The sequence below is a fragment of the Pangasianodon hypophthalmus genome, chromosome 16 (assembly GCF_027358585.1).
Source record: "Pangasianodon hypophthalmus isolate fPanHyp1 chromosome 16, fPanHyp1.pri, whole genome shotgun sequence".
Classification (NCBI taxonomy): Eukaryota; Metazoa; Chordata; class Actinopteri; order Siluriformes; family Pangasiidae; genus Pangasianodon; species Pangasianodon hypophthalmus.
The window spans coordinates 9,582,814-9,605,396 of NC_069725.1; the positions used below are offsets into that span (position 1 = coordinate 9,582,814).

Here is a 22,583-nt window from a genome sequence, read left to right on the forward strand (position 1 = left end):
AAGCGTTATATTCAGGTATTCAGGCCTCAACTCTGAGCCTTATTTGCTGAAAAAAAAAACAGCGAGGAAATCTAGCAAAAATTTTTAAGCTGCCTACAAAGCAGAGATTATTATTAAAATTATTTATAATTCATGCTGTTATAGAAAATCAGTTAAGATGAACACAGATTATTGCATGTGTAATAATCAGACAGTCAAATCTCAGAGAAATATTCCACCCAAATCTCTTTATTTTATTTATTTTTTTTTTGGGCAGAGGGCCTATGTACAAAACAGCTGTATTTACACAAATGAGCCCACAAAAGCATGAAGAAGTCACACTAACAGTCGCAGCGTTGCTTTATCTGTACCCTGTTTTGAGCAGCACACATTTCCTGCTCGATTTTTTGTTACCTAATTTGACTTTTGCACTGAAACTACAGTATGGATGCTTCTAGCTTAAAAAGACCAGAACTGACCACAGAGGGGCACAAAAGCGCTAAGCAGGGCTGATAAAGGCAATTCATTTGTTTCAGAAAAAAAAAAACCCAGAATATTTTCCCTTTTATACATTTCATTCAAAGTATTTCTATGAACTTTGAAAATGTCCTTCATATTCACACAGTGATGACTTGCATTATTGAGCAAGCCTGATATGAAAGTCTGTCAGGGAGATGTATGTAAAACTCCCCGTACACTCCCAGGACCCCTCACTGGGTCCACACTTAGACTCATCTCTCTCATAACCACATATTTTAAGGGATTAAGGGTTTACTGGATTAATTCATAATCTCATTTTAGCTTGTTACCAACAAAAATGAATAGAAAGTTCTGCTCATGCATTGGCCACTGGGACAAATAAAACACAATGTTAAACTCATCTTTTTTTTTTTTTTTTTTTTTATAAAACAACATATATACTTGAATATTTACTCAACATTTATACCTTCAGCTACCTGACATCCTCCCTGATTGCCGGTGTTCCTTACAGTAAGGCAACCACATGCACTGTAATCCTTTCTCAGTGATTCTCAGAGATATCTACATTTTAAATAAGGACACAGGATCAGCGATTTTTGGCATTACTGAGGTTCAAAGACAGTGTCAGGTTTAGGCCTATGCTTATATAGAGTTGATCTAAATAGACTAATCTTTATGTCTGGAAAAAAATATATTTTACAACACATATTTTAGCTTCAGTTGAAATAAAAATTCTCACCATTTATGACAATTTCTGTAGTGGCATGGATTCGAATGGGAAAGCCTGAATATTTTAGGCAGATGTTAAACCTTAAAGTGGCATTCTTCACAGATCTAGGGTCCAAGCACAATAACAAAGAACCAAGACACCATTTTATACTCAAGTGAGCGCGTTACAGAAAGAACTCACAGTCTGTTGTATATCATGTTGTCTGTGTTGTATATAATTAAGGTGAACGCCCCTTGCACAGAAATAACCAAGACTCAATAAAAGGAGCTTTTCTCACTATAGACAGGACATATGAGGTTTATAACAACACAGTTAATCATGTTGTATGAATGCTGGAGCTACTTAGCTGGAATCACCTGTCTGAGGGTTAAGTAAGGCATTTTTATGCAATTTCTATTTAAAGAATATATACTAGCTGAATATAACTCAGTCTTTTTTTTAATTTTGTTGACAGACTGGGAATGATATTGTAGACGAGTAGTTTTATATAGAAATGCATGTTTGACTGTACATTTTTCTGGAGGTGTAACACAATATTAGTATCAGTAGTGATTACCCAAGGCAAAAATCAGACAATAACAACAATAGTAATAAAAATAAAATAAAACAGCATGCCCATGCCAATGTCTGAGAAACATTCCAGTCAGCTTTACCTGATGAATAAGCTCCTGCTGCATGCGGCTTTTTTGGAATATTTGGAGCTCAACATGGCACAGCTTTAGGAGCTATTCACCAAGATGAGAAACAGATAGCAGTCTATGCTTAACAGGCAAAAATACCACTTGATTTTCTACATGGACTAGAAGCGGTACTCAGGATAGAGCAGAACAGGCCAAATTCAGCGGAGTGGAAACCAGATGAGAAATTCACCATGAAAAGGAAAGTGATGCAGTGCAAATGAGGTCTCTCCGTGCAGCCTGTGCCCCCCATTCCCGCCTCTCTCTCTCTCACTCGGTCCTTCACTGGGCCACCAGTAAAGCAGTAGTCTGATGCAGGGCATAGTCACTCTATTATGTACATAATCACAATCCTGTCATCTGTCACTGTGGTGGAGGCTGGAGCTATTTTCATCATCTTCATCGTCATCTTCAGCAGCAGTAGCAGTCACGGTGAAAACCCGAGCTCATGAGTTTTATAGGAATGCTGAAATGGTAGCTGTGAAGAGAGATGTATGTAGACAATGATATGAATAAATTATGAAACATAAATATTAAACACACTTTTAGATAGACTGTTTAATAGACTTTTTAGAAGGTAACATTAATTCTGTCCTTGAAGCTACTGGATTTTTTAAATTAAAATTTCACCCTCTATATTGGAAAAATGCTATCTCAGTCAGGAACATTTTTTAACGTGGGCTGTGCTGCTTCCTTTTCCACCACAGGAACTAATCTCACAGCTGTGAGAGGCAAGTAATAGGCGTATATGGTAAATGAGATTTCAGAGCTGTGCCTCATACTGAATTCTATTCACTAAATAGGATGCCTAAATTGCACTGATGTTGTAGGGGAAAGGGTGGCTGGCTCTAAGACAGACATTGCCAAGATAACTTGATTATCTTTATTTAGATGTTTAGCTAAAAGGCAGTGTGGGGAACTGTGGTCACTTCTGTTGTGTGTATCTTATTACGCAATCTATACCTGTTATGATCTGGATTCTCACAGCATCTCAGGAACGTCATATATTAGAGTATTTTGTGTTCTCTCTTGACTCATTATCCCAACCAAAAATCGTACATACTATAGCTACATACTACGAAACCTTGATTTAATCTTCCCGTACCTTACCTTTACAGTAACAGTAAATCTGATTACTCTTACAAATATGTGTTAATTAACTCTGCTTAAGTTCAATAGTTGAATGAAGCTGCTGACCTGTTGATGGAGATCCATGATGCGATCAGAGAGAGGCTAGCAGTTCTGCACAGGACACACACATGTGCACACACAGCACAATGGTTACACAGGGAACACTAAATACTGTATTTTTGTGTTTGATTAACATTTCTTTTTTACTTTCATGTCTTTATCTTACAGCAGATGCAATATCCATTTCCAAGATCTAGTCACTAATAAACTAGCAACTCAGAGTATGAAACACAATAGATACCTGTAATATAGTTGTAGTTGTAAGCAGCCATAGGGTACTCATTAAACCAATGTTTTCATTTTTTTTTACTTTAAAAAGCCTATATATGATGTTTTTAATTGTTTTAGGCATTTGAGCTGTTCTTTATGTAAGTGTAATATTGCAAGCCAATATTAAACGTGGACCTCTTTACTAGAAGGAGTCACTGGTGACTTTACAAAAAGTAAAAAAAAATCCTCAGCAACTGCTCAGAAATAAACATGTATAACCATGTATAACATACACTATGTAGAGTCCTGAGTCATGCCCTGTGAGCAGACTTTAAATGAGACTTTTATGTATAGTTTCTTAGTACATTCAGGGCCTTGGTGGTTTTTTCTCTATGAAGAAAACCATAATGAACTGAAGACAGAAACCAAGTGATGACTGTTTCCTTACTGTACAACGCATGTACTAATTAGACTCGTTAGAATTTTCACATATTTTATAATAAGTTTTTAATTCTGTAAACTAAAGGGTAAGATTTCCCCACAGTAGATTTCCTCTGTAAATTATGTCTAATACTTACACTTACCTTAATAAATTTATATAGAGCTTTAAATAAAGCTGCATTTAAATGTTTTAGATGAACAGACATTAGAGAATGCTTCTCACCGATGTAGACTTATGATCAAGCGGTCGATCTAGTCTGATGCGGATGTCTGTCCGGTTCTGCTCATTACCTTTACCACCGTCGGGAGGTTTGCCTGTACCTGTTGCACGAACAGTCTACAATGAGCTTTCACACACTTGAAATTACTCAACCTGACTTGATTACACACATCAGACTGTTGTAAAAAGTTTCTTATTTATGGCTAAACCTTATCACCTTGTGCTGGTTTTAACTCACCAGGAGAGCTTCCCCTTCTGGTGGTACTGACATTGTTTACATTGTCCTCCAGCCATGTGCTGTAGGTGAATGAGTCTCGCTTGTGTGGTGTTCCTGCTGATGACAGACTTTCCTAAACACAGAATGACACACTTTTAGCCTGCTCAAATGTATCCACACACTCTATACATACCTACAGAGATGTACTTTAGACTCACTTCTAGCTATAACCAAATTTAGATTAATTTAGAGTGTGTCAGCTGCTATGAACAGAGAATTCTAAAACACTCACCATGCCTGTATCGTAGTCCTCAGTGGCCTCGGTCTCGTTCTCCTCCACCACACTGGCAAAGCTGCTCGCATTCGAGGAGGAGCGTGACAAGTCATGTGCTTCAGGGATAGAAGCAGCTCTGAAGTACATGGCTGAGCTACACGCATACACACACACACACACACACACACATTTTAATGTCTACAGAGTGTCCCAAAACTTCCATACATAGGGGAAGTTAACACGTTTTTAGCAAAATGTCTTCCAAAATTAGTTTATATTATATTAATTTTTTCAGATAGCCTTTAATTAGGCCTTTGACAAAAGAAGAATGCATTGAAATCATTCTCATGGCTGGACTGGGAAGCTGTCGCAAGGTTCCGATGTACTTTAACTGAAAACATAGCAAGCACATTACACACAACAATCCTGCCCAACTTCTTAACAAATTCAAAAAGACTGTGTGGGAGTGTTGTGGACCAACTGAGAAGACGTCCACGAACATCCACTGATGAACACAATCAACGTGCTGCTGACATACATAATCCCCTATGCATGAAGAATTATTGGGAATCCCTGTATACAACCTTACTGCTTTACTGTTTCATCATATATTCATATTTTCAAGTTTCATATCCCTCACCTGTTCTTAGTGACAAGGACCTCAGGTGAGCTCTGATTGGACGAGTTTTCAGACTTGGGTTCCTGTGATATGTGTCCACTGTCAGGAGTCTTCTGTGTGCTCGGAGAACTCTCCCTGCTGCTGCACATAAACACACTAACCATTAGGGGGCAGCAGGAGAATTCTCTTCCACATTAGTTGAACGTAGTGCTCCAGTTAGGCACAGGTGAAGACCAAGCTGCTCGTTAGTAATGAGAGCAGTTAGACATCTATATTTGGAACGAAGCATGCTGAATCACTACAAAATCTGCTGAACAACAAGAATTCCAGAAGAGCTGCTGCGAGTGAAAGTTGTGCTCTGAGGTTTGATATAAATAATCACATAAAGAGCTCTATTTTAGTGATAGTAATCCAAGTGCTAAAATAAGGCACCTCTTCATGGCATGGTGCAGGTAGCAGAAGTATTTTGGGTTTTCTCAGGAGCAACATTGCAGAAGAACTTGAGAAGAGCTTTGGTTAGAATGAATACATTAAAAACTGATGTGGTTAAACAAGCTACTACAGCATCCAAATTAAAACAGTTCCTTTAAATATCCTTTAAAAACCGAGTATTCAGCGCATTGAATTTTCTTAATGACTATAAGAATTTACGTATAAATTTCACATTAATATACAGCATGTTTTCTGTTATTAGATATTCTGTTGCTTGCATGGAATATATGACAATCAGCGTGTGATGACGTATCAACTATAATTGGAATTTAGTTACCACAACACCAAGCTGATTGTTCTTATTTGTTATGAATAAAATAACATTGGGGTTTGCGATGAATTTATTTATATAGAATTTACAAAAACGCTGATTCAACTACTCTGATCAGTGCTTTCATTTCTGACCACAAAAATTAAAACTGGACAGTGATATATCTGTTATAACACTTATGCATGAAAATAGAGCCCTAATACTCACATATACAGTACACAGCTCTTTAAGTTTATGTGAAGCAAACTTTCACTGTCAGTGAGAAAAAGTCTTGGTGCACTGACTCTGCCTTGGAATTCTTATTATTTGGAAGCACTGTGTCTTTCAGCAGCATTTCTTCTCTTTTATTCATCACAGATGTTTCAGCAGAGCAAGATTCTTAGTGCATGAGTTACTAATGTTTTTAGCACGTACAGTATAACAGAGGTCAATTAAGCTGCATCATTAAACACACAATGAGAAAATGTTATCACTCCGTGCTCATTTCACACGCGTGACTAATTTCATCATGTGCATAAAAGCTTATAATCTTATCCACTCTATTCCACTATGTTATATCTAAAGGGGCCAGGCATTTCTACAGTTAATAAGGTGATTCAAAGGCGGCATCTCTACTTGGAGGAATCCATGATGAGTCTGCCGTTCCTGAGACTGACGCTGGGCAGAGAGACACAGAGCACTGTCCTGTCCTCTGACAAGAGCGCAGCAATCCTTCAGTAACCACACAAACACAAATACAATGGCACACAATCAGTGACCTTTTTCTTTGTTTGTCTCTACATGTAGTTCAAAGGATTTAAATATATGCTCTGCGGTCAATTTAATAGGAACAAATGTACGCCTGCTCATTCATGCAATTATACAGACCAGGTGATGTTTTTCCAACCTTTAACTGACTGGTTTCGGTGAGCCTGTGCTCACTGTAGCCTCAGATTCCTGTTACTGACTGACAGAAGTGGAACCATGAGTCCATCCACCTCAAGGATTGGCATTTTGTTCATTTTGATATGCTTTTCTGCTCACCACAGTTGTAAACAGTGGTTATTTGTGACACTGCAGCCTTCCTGTCAGCTCAAACAAGTCTAGCCATTCTCCTCTGACCTATCTCATGAACAAAGCATTTCTGCCCACACTACTGCTGCTCACTGGATGTTTTTTTGTTTATTGCATTCTGTGTAAACTCTAAAGACTGCTGTGCCTGCAAATCCCAGGAGAAAAGCCATTTCTGAAATAATCAAACCAGTCTGTCTGGCAGCAACAACCATGCCACAGTCAAAGTCACTCAGATCATATTTCTCTCCATTCTGTTTGATGTGAACATAAATTAAAGCTCTTCATCTACACCTGCATGATTTTATTTACTGCACTGCTGCCACATGATTGACTAATTGGATAACTGCATGACTGTACAGGGTTAATGATTTTCCTGTTGAAGTTGCTGGTGAGTGTACATGTACACATGTAGTCTTACTTTCACAAAAAGCATGACAAACACCACTGTACTGAGTAATAACATGACCTGAGACATTACAGGTGCTATTGCTTTCTGACTCAAGCTCCTGAAGGTCCTGAGTCACTGAGCGCTTTACCTTTTCTCCTGCACCTCCTGGATGTTCTCGATGCCGATGGCACTGCTCCTGCGAGAGTTGAATGGGCCAGACTTTTTCCTCGTCGGACTTTTCCCAGGAATGATCAGAGACTGTAGGAGAGAGATGGCATCTGTGAGCTTTCGATAATAAAAATACTATACCATACCATCACCCTCCCACATTTTGTAGTACAAATAGTTTTGTTATGGTCTGCTGCATGTCACGGATTGATTGGGTTGGACAGCTATTTTATGTTATTTATTTTATTCTCCAAATATGCCTCAGAGCCATAGCTTTTTACCACACATAATTGTAGTTTTATTCTGACAGGATGTACTTTGACATGTCTGGGAGATTGAAAGCTATTGATGTGATCCAGATCTGGCTAGAGGCAACATGCTGGTTCACTGGCATCACTAAAGTGGCTTCAGGCTCTGACTACAGCACCAGGTTTTATGCATCACTGCAAGATAAAAGACAGGGGCTGAACTACTGAGCTTCGATGAGGTTTGCTTTACTGTGGCCACTTTGTTCTCACAGTCCATTTACTGGGTTTTACTACTCCCACTTTACAGCTTTCAAAATATGTCTTGGAAATATCTTTTATCTAGAATGACTTCAAAAGTGTTGGGGAGAACAGACACTGAATTCCCCCCCTCCTCCCCCCCCCCTGTATGGTACTGTGCTAGCAAACTATTAAATACCATTCAATATCCAGACAAGAGCAACGAAATACACTGAGCTATATATACCACAACAAACGGGGAGGAAGACACTGGGAACATAGCAATACAGGACACAATATGGAAGGATATTTGGAAGGGCGGGACATTGGAAGGGAGAACTGATATTTACACCTCAATGACCATTATGCTGAGTAAGCAAAAATGCAAATGATAAAAATGCTTTAGGCAGCTACAGAGCCTTTAATGGCATGACAGAATGCTGTAATTTTATCAAGATTCCATGCATTATTAGTGAAACAATCATGAACTACAGGTCATGAATGGTGTCCATATGCTGAATACAATTCTATAGAGGGCATTAGCATATAGGCTACTTCAAATAGCTGCTAATGATTTGATTAAGTAATTATGTGTTCAACATGGGAAGGTGAACACAATAGGTTTTCTATTCAAATGGTTCACGTCATGGGAACACTGTTGCTAGGCAGCTGAGAAATTAGCTAGCTAATGCCCGAGGCAAGCATTTTGCTGCTAAGTCTTTTATACAGACAATGTAAATACATACTGACAATGAAAACCAAACAAAATTGTCTGGAATATCAACATTTTCCTCAGATGTGTTGACAAATTATTAAGAAAAGACTGTGTATGACTAAAATCTTGGTATGATAAGACAAACACATAATACATTCATAGCTAGAGTGGTTATTATAAGAATACTGTTGCTAGGCAACTGAGAAATAAGCTAGCTAATAGGCTAAAATGTTAAGTCTTTTATATAGACAATGTAAAGGCATAGCAACTGAAAAAAAGATGTCAGATGTGCTTGTGAATTTCTATGAGAAGTCTGTATGGCCAGACTTCCATGGATTCTGCCAATAAAAATCAAACATACAAACAAAAAAATCTTCTCTCATGGAATCTTGTAAACACAGGGAACATAACCCAATTTGAAAGCAACAATTATCATTATATCTATAAAACTAAGTGAAACCAAGCTACTTCCTCTGGGATCTGATGTCTGCATATACAGTGCTATGGTAGTGTGTGGCTAATGAGAGGTCATGCAGTGGAAGCAAAAGATGGAGAAAAGAGTGAGAGTTTTACATGAACCTCTTCTATTGTTCCTATCCCTATGGCACTGCCGCGGCGTCCGTATTTACTGGGACTTTTCCCTGGAACAAGCAATGACTGCAGAGGGGCCACACAAACAGAGAGACACAAAGAAAGAGAGGGAGAGAGGGGGAGAGGGAAGAGACCATGAGCTGTCATGCAGCAGGTTGTTATAAAACCACACAGGGCAGTTGTTGGGCTTAATAATTCTACAGTAAAAGGGTTATTATGGAAACGACACAGCAGCCGGATGAGGAGCCTGAGGAGCCATGGTTGGGTACGGTGGCCTGTGATGGACAAGAGAGCAGGGCTGAGAAAAAGGAGCACACACAGCAGACTGTTAGAGACAACCAAGACACTGCGGACACACATACATTCATACAGGTTTTTTCACAGTCTTTGGTTAAGAAAACTAATACAGGTTAGTTTTATGCTAAGAAATTAATTGGTCAGTCATACATACTGTTAGCAAGTTTATTGTATATCCCGCATTCTTAATTTCGTGATATGATATCTGAAATTTGGGTGGGATTTCTCAGAGTATTCCAAGCCCTGTTTCACACCCTCGACTTTCATTATAGTTGATAAATGCACAGTACAGGAATCTACAGGAGTCTGTAATCTTCAACCATCAGAGTCAGAATATCCATACGACTGACACAGCATGTAAAAACACAGATGAGAAAAAAACAACAATGGTGTCCCTAACAAACCAGCAGAAACACAGTTATCTGATCCAGGATATTTGCTCCTTGTGGACAAAACCCTGTGATTGTGAGGAGGGGAGGGGGGTCTCAGAGTAAACATAGTCAGAAAGGGCAATGACGTAATTCATGTGGCGTCAGACAGCTGCAACAATCCCCAGAGCTGGCAGGAACTCCATTAGAGCAGCTGTGCTTGGCAAAGAGACACTGTGATATAGAGAGGAGCAGGCAGGCGAGTGAGCTGTCTGCCTGAGAAGGCCAGTTTTGCCCTCAAGCAGTGTGACCCAGGCCTGCTGCGTACACATATACTCACCACACACAGCAAAGCACAGCTCAGCTCATCATCAGCTCATGCCTGTGGATAAAACACCAGAACAGCAAAAAAACATCCAGCACTCGCACACACACACACAAAGCTCACTCAGCAGGTTGTGATGCACACTTCACTCTCATGCCACATATTCGCATAGGTCTTCTTTCCAACACTGTCAGCATGACCTCTGAAACCATGTTTCAACATTCTGGTACAAATTCACCTCAAAACCATATGCAACTGTAAGAACACACACTGGACACCACATACACCCTTAAAGCTGGCCAAGAACCCCATCAAAATGGACACTTTCATAAAACAGAACATTCATATCAGGACTAGGATGAATAACACTGAATAGGGATTGGACTATTTCTCTGAGTCATAAGACATGCTTTTAATATAGCAGATGGCCATTTGAACCTCCGTTATGGTTCAAATGTCATTATCATCCAGCTTATCATTAGATGTGATGAGCAAGGACTGAGAATGCACTCTAGTGAGTGTTTTAAGGAAGTGCTTGAGGCAGTGTGTCATTAGTAAGAGAATAGAAGTAGATTATGGATATAGTAAAAAGCTATATCCATACATAAGAAGATAGTGTTAAATATGAATTCATACAGCTGGCCTCTCATGTTATGTCTTTCGTAGAATAACTGTTAATCGGTAGTTTTATTTGCTTGTACTTGTACTAACCGGGTTGTCTATAGAAAAATAAGTGGTATAAATCATATAAGATAAGTGGGCAGAGAAAGAAAAACTTTGTGAGTGTGGGATTTGGAAGGGGCACAATATTGGGATTAAGGGTGGTGGGAATGGGGTGAGGGCTTCTTTTGGCTCATGTTTGACTCCAGAGGGAGTGTTACTTACTATCCCAGCGTATTTGTGGGCCTCTGGTGAGTGCAGCTGATCGTTGTTGTTGTTGTGGGTAAAACTGCCGCTGTGACTAGAGGAGACCGCGCGCTTCCCAATACTGAAACTCATGGCATCCAGAGAGTGGCTCCTGTTGCGGATCACCCGCTAGGGGTCAGAGAGAAACACTGTGAGCCAGGGGGCATAGTGGGCACAGGGAGAGAAGTGTGTGTGTGGGGGAGAACGCGCTGCTTTGAATGCCAATTACAAAGGAAGACCCTGAGTCAATTAGGAGGCCTGGAGGTTTCTACAGATGAGAAGAGAATCAGAAATGAAATGAATCAGTGATGGAGGGATGAAGCAGAGCAGAGGTCAATGACTGTAGAGAAACTGAATGGACAAGGCACACACAGTGAAGTCAAGCAAGGCTAGCTCAAGCCAAGGGGAAGCCACTGAGACTGAAGCCACTGTACAGAGAGGAGAGGACAGATTGTCCAGAATCCTAACAGAAGTTATTTAAACAATTACAAACAATTATACTCTCTTAGAGTCGCAGTACATAGGGATGCATCAATACAATTTTTTTCACACTGAGTACATGTTTTTTGGTATTTGTCTATACTAATACGGATGCCGAAATGAGTCATCTACTTTTATTAACCTACTTTGCATTAAGCAATCAGTGGCATGTCATTGAGCATGTAATTTAGCTCTGTTTTTTTTTTTTTTTGTTCATGTTAAAAATGAGCATAAGGTGCTGTGAGTGTACCTTGACTCGAGGCCCTGGTGAGCAAGGGGAAAGAAAGCATGTGTGTCTCAGTGCTTGTAGAACTGAAGTTCTCTCATATGCAGCATTTTCTCTGCTCCACACCTGCAAATACCCTCGTGTGCATGCAATTCATAGCACCTTGCACCTCATCTTTAAAGACCATGCTCGCTGACACTACTCTATGTGCTCAGATGACCAATCCTGTTGTAGTTCCAACTCTTGATATTATTGCAGAGCACAGTTTGCTGTCTGTTTTGTTTGTTTGCCATCGTTAATTGTGAAATAAGTCCAGATCACTGTCATGTTGTGCCTTTTGTTCATTAGAGCGGCAATGTACACTAGGCTTTCATCACATAGTATCAGAGTACAAGTAAACGAGCACGGTATAGATTCGGATAGATTCCTGTGTCAGTATTGATGTATCCCTAACACCAAAAATGAACAGTGCCTTGATATCACTGAAGCCAATGTGCTTAAGGAGGTGTTTATATCAAATCTCTCTATATCAAATCCAACACTCTTCATATCAAATTCAATCCTCAGGTAAACTTGGGCAATATGAATAGGTCATGTGGCCATATGTAAATTGTTACATGGCTGTCTACTTAGCCAAATAATGGCCACAATATTAACCCCTTAGACTTCTAGCTTGTTATCCATAGTAAAGCATATTATTCAGTAACTATTATGGATTATTTCATAATTACTCAGACACCAATATGAATGAAAATGAGGAAATGGTAAACATGCTAATGAGTGTTAAGGGGGCTCAACTATTTTAGGAGATTAAAGATAAGGGGATTGAACTGAACAAATATTGTACATATAAACAGTATCTACACAACTGGCCTTAAGAAAGCAAAGAATATGAATTATACTATACATAAATAATAGTCTGATTTACATATTAGAGTTGACCATAGATTCACACCTAATCCAATCATATTTTTTTGGTCAATGGTTTTTAAGTACCAGTGTAGCAAATATGGATGTGCTTTTACCGCATGTACTATCAATTCATTTAGGGTTATTAAACATGTTTAACTGTAATCATCAGATGACAGGCTTGAGCACTGCTATTTCTCCATGTACTAACCGAAGTAATTAGGGCTAATTAAGGTAATGAATGATTTCATTACAACACTGTAAAATCTGTTGAGCACTGATACATAATAGTTGGTGTAATAAGCAGGCTGACTTGATATCTCCATCCTGGAAGATGACGGCACCTGGCGTTTACACATTTCACAAAAAATGATACAAAACTGGCAGGAAAAAAGTGCCTAATGAATAAGGTGTGATTGGATCTGATTAAGGAAAATAGTCTCACAGGCATACTGTGTAAAAGCAGCACAAAAGCTACACACTCTCAAGCACACCCACACCCACACCTGTAATGAAGAGCACCGTGGGAGCCTACACAAAAGCAGCGCAGGATTATTATTAGGAGCACTCAGACAGACCCAGCCACCCATGAATCACTGCCTGTCCTCCAGATTATCATTAGGAGCACTTTGGGAGACTGCAAGTTGCAAGGTCTTACCTTAAAAGACTCGAAGAAGCCCCCTCCTCCTCCTCCTCCATTCTCCAGCTTCTCCTCATCCCCGCCGAGCCCCATCATGGCCTGACTGTTGATATGCAGCTCTTCGTACAGCGTCTCCAGCAGAGCTCCTCGAGTACGCTCCTGACCCCCCACACACAACAGACAATTCAATCCATTAGATAGATTAATGCATAAATGATAGAGATATTAAACTATTTTCTATATATAACCTTCGTACTTCGACAGTGGGGATGTAAATGAATACGAATGCGTTATTCAGACCGAACAAACTCTGTGTTCTAACCAGATACAAATACCAGTCAAATAGGAGGCGCACTATTCATATTTGTCTTTCTGTTTTTTATTCTTTTGTCCTTAGTATGGTCAGGTGGTTTAAACTAGGCTACTAGCTTGTTTATATTTTGGGAAAAAGAATCAGCTAAATTCGTTCGAAAATATCACAGTCAGGTACAAACAAAAAAAATGCATGACCAGGATTAAAAAAAAAATCTATTAAGTGACAGGAGGTTGATGAACTCTGGATTTTCCAGTGTACTTTTCCAAAGTGACATATCTAAAAGTCTGACCATTATGTTATCTGAATATGAATTATGAATCATGAATATGTTATCTCAAAATTAATTTAGTCAAAAATGGATGTTTTGCTATGCAAATTAGCATAATTTAATGATATATTGATATTAATTTATTTACTTTCAACACTTTAAGCGTTATTCTAACAGGAGTAAAGAAAAAAGCTATTAATGTGTGGTACATTGCCTTAAATACAATCATCACCTCTAGTCTGGCAAACTTCTCAGCTTTGTAGCAGGCATGCTCGGCGTTGATTAGCTTTGTATATAAAAACTCATGAAACTCTGGTCCCTAAGAGAGAAACAGAACACAAACCATGGTTTAATGCTGCACTGTCTAAAAAAACAGATGAAGAAAAAGCATATTGCATTTTTTTGTATTAACTAAATATGGTAAAGTTGCCACAACTTCTTTCAGCTTACTTTCTTGAATATGGCAGGATCAGGTAGGGCCGGTCCAAAGAATGGGACATCATCTCTCGCAGTCACTGACACCTGCAAAATGACAGGAGGAATTTTAATTTTTTTTTGGAAATAATCTTTAAATAAAGGTAGTAGAAGGTATTAAGTTAGGTTAGCAAGTTCATCACAACTCAGTCATGATGATGATTATTATTATGAAAGGAAATATTACTGGGTTGCTAAAGGTCTTCACCAGCAAAGATTTTTTTAATGTACATGTACATCTTGTGCACTTTCTGCTATAACACTGTAACTTCTTTTAGGATCAATAAAGACAACTCTATGCTTCACAGTGAAGTAATAAACACCGATGTTGTTTGTTTCAGGATGCTCTACCTTGTACAGGACATTGTCAGAACACGCATTCTCCACTTGTACCACGATGTAGGCATGCAGGAAGTTTGATGCGATCATGTCTGGCACAAATGGAGTGTTCTCCTCTTGAAACACAATGGCCACAATGTCATTTCCAATATGTCTCTTCCTCTGCAGCTATAACATAGAAAGGGAGGGATAGAAATAATAATGAAAACACACTATATAATACGCTACTCTATACTACACTGATCTATAATCAGTCATGTTTCTCTACTTTTTTTTATCCCATTCTCATGCCTGTCATATTTGCTTTCATTAAATTCCAAAAACAAATTCACAATGTACTTGGATTATCTCACATTTCTACTTTGTCAAGTACAATGCTCTGAAGTGTAAAATACAATTTCCAGTTAATGAATTTATCAGAGTAAATGAGAGGAAATGTTGTGAACATTTTTTCAGGCAGAACAAAAAAGTTGCCAGAACAAATGCATGAAATGTGGGAGGGATAATCCTGTTTGCAAAACACTTTCATGCACAACACTAGCATCTGCTACAGTATTCCAGTCTCTCTGCTAAGACAGCAGCATTCATTAAACATAAAAAAATTAAAAATGCAATGGCAAAATGGATGTTAGGAATGGCAAACATATTTTAAGGAACACATATTAGGGGGTAATTCTTTGTTCTTTGTTTATGAACAAACAAAGTTCTTTGTTCATAATGCCCAAATTAGATACTTTTAAATGGTTTACTCATTATGAATTAGACTTTACTCATCAACACTTCATAATTCATAATTGGGGATGTTTTTTTGAAAATGAATAAAAAACACATTATTATTAGTGATAATTTATTAAATGCCCATGTTATGCAAATTATTGAGCACGAAATAATTATCTAAATTCACATCATATTAGTAGATAATTTCCAAAATGCTACACCTGTAGCTTCTACGTGGCATCAAGTGACTTCTGTAGACTTCTGAAAGCACTAATACTATGTACTACAATATGCGTCCTATATTACAGTTTCATATACATTTCAATATTAATACTTTAAAAATAAAATTCAAATACTGTTTAGGTGATACTCTATAGTGTTCATTTTCATCAGAGATAAGACAACTGTTATTTCATATACCATAAAGTATATATAACATGTACTGACCTATTTTGTTTGCATAAAGACATGAAATGATCGTGATTTTAGAATATGGGATACAAAATTGTCTGGTCAATAACATGTTACCTAGAATGTACAGGTATAACATGTTACCAATTATAAACTAATAAGAGATGGATTTAGATGCTTAAGTCATGCTCAATAATTTACATAGCTTTAACAAAGCATTTATTGGACATTATCACAACTAATAATGCATTTATTAGACATTTACACATAACAGGTCACCGGTTATGAACCAATACAAGCGTTGAATAAAGTCTAATTCTTAGTGAATAAACCATTTACAAGTGTCTAATTTGGGGTTTACTGAACAAAGAACAAGACCCTAATTAACCCATAATATGTGTTCATTAAAATAAATTAAATTTGTTAGAATTAGCCAGTGTATTAGAAATGTATTCATTATCATCTACAAAACACAAATTTTGCAGACACACATTTTTTCAAAACTGATGAAATCAATTATTGTCAAATGTTCTACATATAAGAATTAAGAACATGTCTCCTGAGTGGCTCTGATATCTTAAAGCCCTTTGGTGCAATGCACAATGACCAGGCCAGTGTGCCACTTGCATCATGGCTAGAAGTGCAGGGAAGCCTGAATGTGTAACCTCCTGTGGCTGGAAGACTGCTGAAGTCACGATAATCTCCCTCAGCAGATGGTTGGCAATGATAATGCAAACTGTAGAGTTTGGATGGGCTGAGTGGAAACACGGTGCTGCTGATTTTTATTTTATTTTTTTTTTACCTAGAGCTCAGTTCTATAATGGTGCTCTTTCAGAAAGCACCCTACGGTCTGTCAAGCGGCAACAGCTGCTATTGCTCTGTGTGTGAGTGTGTATAAAATTGGTTGAGTCCCTAAGGAGCGTCTAGAAAAACACTGCTCCTTAGAGGAAGCTTTTGGCACCGGGAGACAAGAAGGTCACATAGCGCAGCACGTCATCTGCCAGTACGGCAGCAGAGGACAGCTGGGTGAGGGGACTGCCGCTTACGCCTGTCTCGTCTGAGTTAATAGGTTATCTATCATTTTAAATAAAGATGTTGTAACAACAGACCAACTGGTTGGGAGCAATTTTGCTGCTCACAAAAGAGATAATTGACAGGCAGTTTAGTCTGCTAATAAAGAAGAATACAGCAGCACAGATGTTCACTGAAGCAGATGTTAAAACTGAAGGATGCTTGTACCTGCTGAGTGTCACCTTCAGTGTAGGGGAGCTTGGTGGATACGTGGAACATGACCTCTTTGTTATGGAAGTTGTAGTAGACTGATTCTGTGCCTGTTTGTCCGTGTGTCACGTCCAAGCCTCCCCGAAAACTAGAGAAAACAAAAGGACATATGGTGAGATTCCATTTGCAAGCATAATGGCATTTAGTTTAATTTTCAAAACCTCTAAATTCAAGTCTACTTTTACATTCCTCACACTGGTCACCAAATATTAGGTTTAGGTTTCCTGTTAGGTTTACTGTTTACTGTATTTACTAAATAATTAACAGCGGTTACTGAATAACTTAGTCGCCAGTCCACCTACTGGCATGTTTTTGGATAGCTTTAGGAAACTCAGAGTAAACAAATGTGGACACAGGGAGAACTGCTTTAAAGTGAATAACTGAAAAATAAGCTGAATAATAATCTTATCTTAATAATCTTATCTTAATTATTACAGTGTTGTCATATTCAGTTTCTATCAAGTCCATACTGAAATTTTTGTGAATTGTATATTTTCTAGAATGATTATTATTGACATTATATTAATTGCATAAGCTGATTTTGGATGTGAGCCAAATAAAAGAATACACACGCCCACACACAAACACATACAGTATATATATATATATATGTGTGTGTATACACACACAAATATAATTCTTATCTAATAATGATGATGACAAATTGTATTCATGTTATAACTTCTTTATTGTAGCAGTAAATAATAAATCATACATTCTGATGTTTGCTAATGAACAGACACATAAATAGTTTCACTCTTTATGAACTTGGAGGTCACTACATCACACCAGCACTTTAAGCGGCATTTCAATCCACAAGAGCACAAGTCAACTTGCCCTTTTTCAGCTGTTTTTGTGTTTGTTTTGTCTCTTTTTTTACTTTGTGTAACTAAGTGAAAAAACCTCCATAATGATGCATTGAAACCACACTTTCTTCTTTCTATATGCTGTGAACTTTATATACAATTATGCTATATAATGTTGTCATGATTTTGCAGCCTGTAGCTGCAGTGTTTGTGCAATAATTTTACTTATGGGTCATCAGAATAAACAAAAACATGCAGCTTATTGACATACTGATTGTCCCAGTCTTAATTTTAGTTTTAATGAACTGTGTTGTCCGTCCCTCATGTTAAGTTTCACTGATGTAGCTGTATGTATGCTGTCAGCAGTGGTATAGACAGAACACATGCAGTGTGGAATGGACAGTCAGTGGCTATACATTGCTCATGCAGCACAGAAGCAGCGTGTCTGGTGTGAGTTCTAGGTAATATTGCCCCAGTATAAACAAATTGTAAAATATTGGGTATTAGTGAACTATGGGCCCAAGGTCACACTGGCCAGATGAAATGAGGCAGTGGCCTGTATTGTCCCGTCGAATTCGATACTGGTGCATTACTACATGACAACTATCATTATATGCAGCTGTTCACATAAGGTACAAAACAGATCAGTGTTCAGTATCTTACCCTCTGAAATCATGGAGCTCAATCTTCTGACCCAAAAACTCTAAAAACTCCACAAATGCTGGACTTTCCTCATTATTTCCAAACAGCTCCTCCTCAACCGTCTACAATCACAAAGACATGACATTTCAACTTATATTAAATTCATATCACAACTAGGATCTCATTCAATTTAATAAGATTGAAGTCATATGAAAATGGACGAATGCTAACCATGGCTTTAACCCTAACCTTTGTAACTTTTCATACAAATTGAATCGAGCAAATTGTTATGGATCCACATTGAATATTTACATGCAAGGCATTTGCATTTAAGTTCTTGGTTGTTCTTGACTGTACAATAGTGCCTACACAGAAAGTAAAAATAATTCACAGGAGCATCATTCATTATTTGAATCAGTGAACAGATATAGGAGTTTTCCTGTTTTCAAGATGCTTACAATAACATGAAAATGTAATGACCCTGCTTTTGTTAGACAGAATAAAGCTTAAAATTCAAAAGATGCTAAATAAAACGAATCACTCTGAAGAGCTTCAACAAACAACTGACAAAGACAAAAACCCTGGCACACTCTCATATTAGCAAAACCTACAGCGCTAGTTCATTATGATTCCCTATGGGGCAATTAGCCTGATGAAAATGCTAATTGCTTTCCTGAATAAACATCATGCCTCTTTTGTTGAGTGAAGCCGTATGTGCTGAGTGCACAGTGGTAGAGAGAGCTGTCTTGATGCCATGATAAGGTGTAGGTAAAACACTTGTGTTGGTCTCCTGATGGGTTCAATAGAGTAGAAGAGAGCAAGTACATTTTGTGTGTGATGACAAACACAGACGTGACAGGAAAAGGCTCTTTGTTTGGCTGCCTCATTAGGAGCCTCTCTATGCTAATGCTGTGAGGGGGGGTTTCATAGGCTCTCTTCCTCTGCCTACCACTCATCTAGTCCAAGTTAAAGATCCAGGAGCTGTGTGAGCAAACCTCTCTACCAGGCCCTTACCACACAAAGGCTTTATAATTTCAAGAAGAGCAGAGCAGAAGTAATGTTCGAGCTGCTATTACTTCTCACTCAGAGGAGGCATTAGAATGTGAAGAGGACTTTTAAACATGAGCTGCTATTGTTATTGTCTGTGCGTGAAACACCTGGGTGCTGTTGGAAGGTAGGCACCTAAAAGATTCAAAATAGACAACAAAAAGGAAACAGTGAGTCAGACCTGGATAGAGACGCTCCTGTGGGACTCACCTGTCCAAACTTCTGATATATTACTCCGAACTTGAAGTTGTTACTGATGACATGCTCATCAAAAGTCACAATAAGCCTCGATGCCTTTGGGAGAATAAAATAATAGAGACATACTCAAAATTTAGCACCAGAACTGTTGCATGCTAGATGTGAGAGACATTGTGTCATTTGGAATACAAGCTATTAGGGTGAAGAGAGATGTTTTGAGATATGGGACATCAAATCTTTGACATTCCAGCTAGCTAATAAAACATTTACAGCTCAGAAAGGCCTGCACTTTAAGCTAATTTCACATTTCAAATTCTTGGGCAATTCTTAGAACAGTAAACATTTAAACAGTAATCAAAGATTATGTTTAAGCCTTTTTTCTGTAAGGCCTTTTAAAAAGGGTTCTGTCTGGCTATTTTTATCTCTAACTATTATTAATTATTATTACTAATTATTAAAACTATTAAGTTAATTATTAAGTTTTAATAAACTCAGAAGAGAAAGACATTTCGAGCCTATTAAGCCTATTTTTCTGAATGGCTTATCTAAAATCTAAAATACAACATCATTAAAATACAACATATTTCACTTTTTAAGATTGATAGAAAATGTACTTCATTCATCCCCAAGTGGAAATTTGGAAAAATCTGAAGTTGTTTCTAAACAAGCTATTTTACATTGACATTTCATTGCAAAACATTTAACAATACTACAATACACTAGAACATACAATACATGTTACTATTATTTATTATTTATAGTCATACTATTTATTATTATCATTATTATTATTATTATTATTATTATTATTATTATAGTATCAGTAGTATTATCAGTAGTAGTATTTTTGTTTTGGCTACCTTTTGTTTCTTTATTTCTGTTTTTTCTTACTTCATACTGTACAGTATTTTATATGGACAAAGGTTTGTGGAAACCTGACCACCACACACCATGTGTTTGTTCAACATTAATTTCCAAAATCATGGACATTAATAGGGAGTTGGTCTCCCCTTTGCTGCTGAAATAGGTTTCACTCTTCTAGAAAGGCTTTCCACTGTGGCTGTGGGGATTTGTGCCCTTTCAGACAAGAGCAGTAATGAGGTCGGGAGCGAAGACCTGGTGTGCAGTCGACATTCCAGTTCATCCCAAAGGTGTCCAGTGGGGTTGAGGTCAGGGCTCTGTGCAGGCCACTCAAGTTCTTCCACACCAACCTTGGCAAACCATGTCTATGTTGATTGACCTTGATATATGCACAGGGGCACAGACATGCTGAAACAGGTCTGAGCCCCTTAGTTGTGTAGTAGTGAAGGTAAATTGTAATGATACAACATACAAAGACATACTACATAATTGTGTGCTAGCAATTTGTAGCAACACTTTGGGGAAGACCCAAATATGGGATGATCAGTTGTCCCCATATTTTTGCCCATATAATATACTTTGAGCTGCATTTTAAATGTATGAAAGGTGCTATATAAATAAAGCGTTTAATTATATTAACCGAAAGGCTAAGCATGTACGGTGGAGACCTGCATACCTTTGGGTAAAGCACTGGGAAGAAGCGATCCACGTTCACCTCCTCACACACAAGCTGGGAATAAGAAAACAAAGAAAGAAGCTGAATGATTTTTTTTTTTCCACTTTTGTTCTTCTTGTTTGTTGTAAAAATCAATCCATTGCTTTTGTCAGGACTGGTGAGATGAGGCTATCTATCAGTCATGACACTGAGGATGATAAATTACAATGGCACAAAAGAACAACGCTGAATCATACTCTCACCTTGGCCATCTGGACAACGTTGGGGAATTCAGTCAGACATGATATCGGGATCACGTCATGATATGTCTTCAATTTGCTCCTGAAAAAGACCAAAAGAGAATCTGCAGTGCTTATGGGATTTAATTTCAATCTTACATTTTAACTGATGGATGTACAGACTCATGATGGAGTCATTCTTTTTATTTGGTGTCAGCGTGGCTTCTGTAATTATGTCACATGGGTGAGATGTCAGCAATGTCCTACAGTTGTCTCTCTCCACCCACACACTGGCCCATATTGTCCATCTGGTGTCTAATTTGGAAACGAGGGTGCTGTGAAGGTGCTGCCTATGTAATCTCAGGAGAGAAATGTGTGACTGAATGGGATATTACTGTCTCCGGATATGACTCATGGTTCAGAGAATGGATACTGCCACATCTAGAATAATCTTTAATCCAAATGAAAGTGCAAAGCAAAGCAGCTCAGGAGGAGAATATTTGTCAAAGACTAATCCCTCACTCAAAAAGCCATTAGGAAGGTTTAAGATGAAAGGGTATGGATGAGATATTAGGAGTGATGTTGCATACCTTAACATCAGACGGAGGTGCTCCTGGTCCCCAATCACTTCATATTTAACTGAGAAGACCAGGTGGCCCAGAGCGCTGTCCATTGTGTAGTAATTAAAGTGCTCCTAATGACAGAGAGGGAAGAAAGAGTGTGAGAGCGCATTCATCTTCATCCTTCAACACACATACACAGTAATTGAAGAAATGCACACAGACATGTATCTGCTACAAGGTCACACTACGAGACTCATCCATTATGAGGATTTCATTAGCTAAACACATTATGTCAAATTAAGGGCAAAACTAATATGTCTTCTTTAGAGCTAAGCTCTAAAATGCGTAAAAGGACACGCATAAACCTTCTCGGTGTGACGCCAGTCATGTGTCTTAGTTTGGTCTAATGGATTT

The 22,583-nt window shown here is 38.1% G+C and overlaps 1 protein-coding gene across 24 annotated transcripts in view; it reads right to left on the bottom strand.

Annotated features, from left to right (window-relative positions):
• Nucleotides 1–206: 206 nt before the first annotated feature.
• Nucleotides 207–22,583, bottom strand: part of rap1gapa (RAP1 GTPase activating protein a) — a 123,413-nt gene continuing 101,036 nt past the window's right edge. For 15 of the 24 annotated variants that reach the window (XM_053240607.1, XM_053240611.1, XM_053240599.1 and 12 more), the window contains 20 exons: nucleotides 22,197–22,300; nucleotides 21,631–21,709; nucleotides 21,389–21,442; nucleotides 19,864–19,947; nucleotides 18,628–18,728; nucleotides 17,117–17,246; nucleotides 14,762–14,917; nucleotides 14,387–14,458; nucleotides 14,169–14,255; nucleotides 13,371–13,511; nucleotides 11,077–11,226; nucleotides 9,190–9,267; nucleotides 7,391–7,500; nucleotides 6,417–6,512; nucleotides 5,060–5,179; nucleotides 4,438–4,573; nucleotides 4,167–4,278; nucleotides 3,932–4,029; nucleotides 3,064–3,108; nucleotides 207–2,344 (listed from right to left, as the gene is read on the bottom strand). In XM_053240607.1, the coding sequence (XP_053096582.1) occupies nucleotides 3,100–3,108; nucleotides 3,932–4,029; nucleotides 4,167–4,278; nucleotides 4,438–4,573; nucleotides 5,060–5,179; nucleotides 6,417–6,512; nucleotides 7,391–7,500; nucleotides 9,190–9,267; nucleotides 11,077–11,226; nucleotides 13,371–13,511; nucleotides 14,169–14,255; nucleotides 14,387–14,458; nucleotides 14,762–14,917; nucleotides 17,117–17,246; nucleotides 18,628–18,728; nucleotides 19,864–19,947; nucleotides 21,389–21,442; nucleotides 21,631–21,709; nucleotides 22,197–22,300 (1,917 nt within the window). In that variant the 3' untranslated portion in view covers nucleotides 207–2,344; nucleotides 3,064–3,099. The remainder of the gene's footprint in view (nucleotides 2,345–3,063; nucleotides 3,109–3,931; nucleotides 4,030–4,166; nucleotides 4,279–4,437; nucleotides 4,574–5,059; nucleotides 5,180–6,416; nucleotides 6,513–7,390; nucleotides 7,501–9,189; nucleotides 9,268–11,076; nucleotides 11,227–13,370; nucleotides 13,512–14,168; nucleotides 14,256–14,386; nucleotides 14,459–14,761; nucleotides 14,918–17,116; nucleotides 17,247–18,627; nucleotides 18,729–19,863; nucleotides 19,948–21,388; nucleotides 21,443–21,630; nucleotides 21,710–22,196; nucleotides 22,301–22,583) is intronic. The other 9 variants (XM_053240592.1, XM_053240596.1, XM_053240598.1 and 6 more) reach the window with 9 other exon arrangements.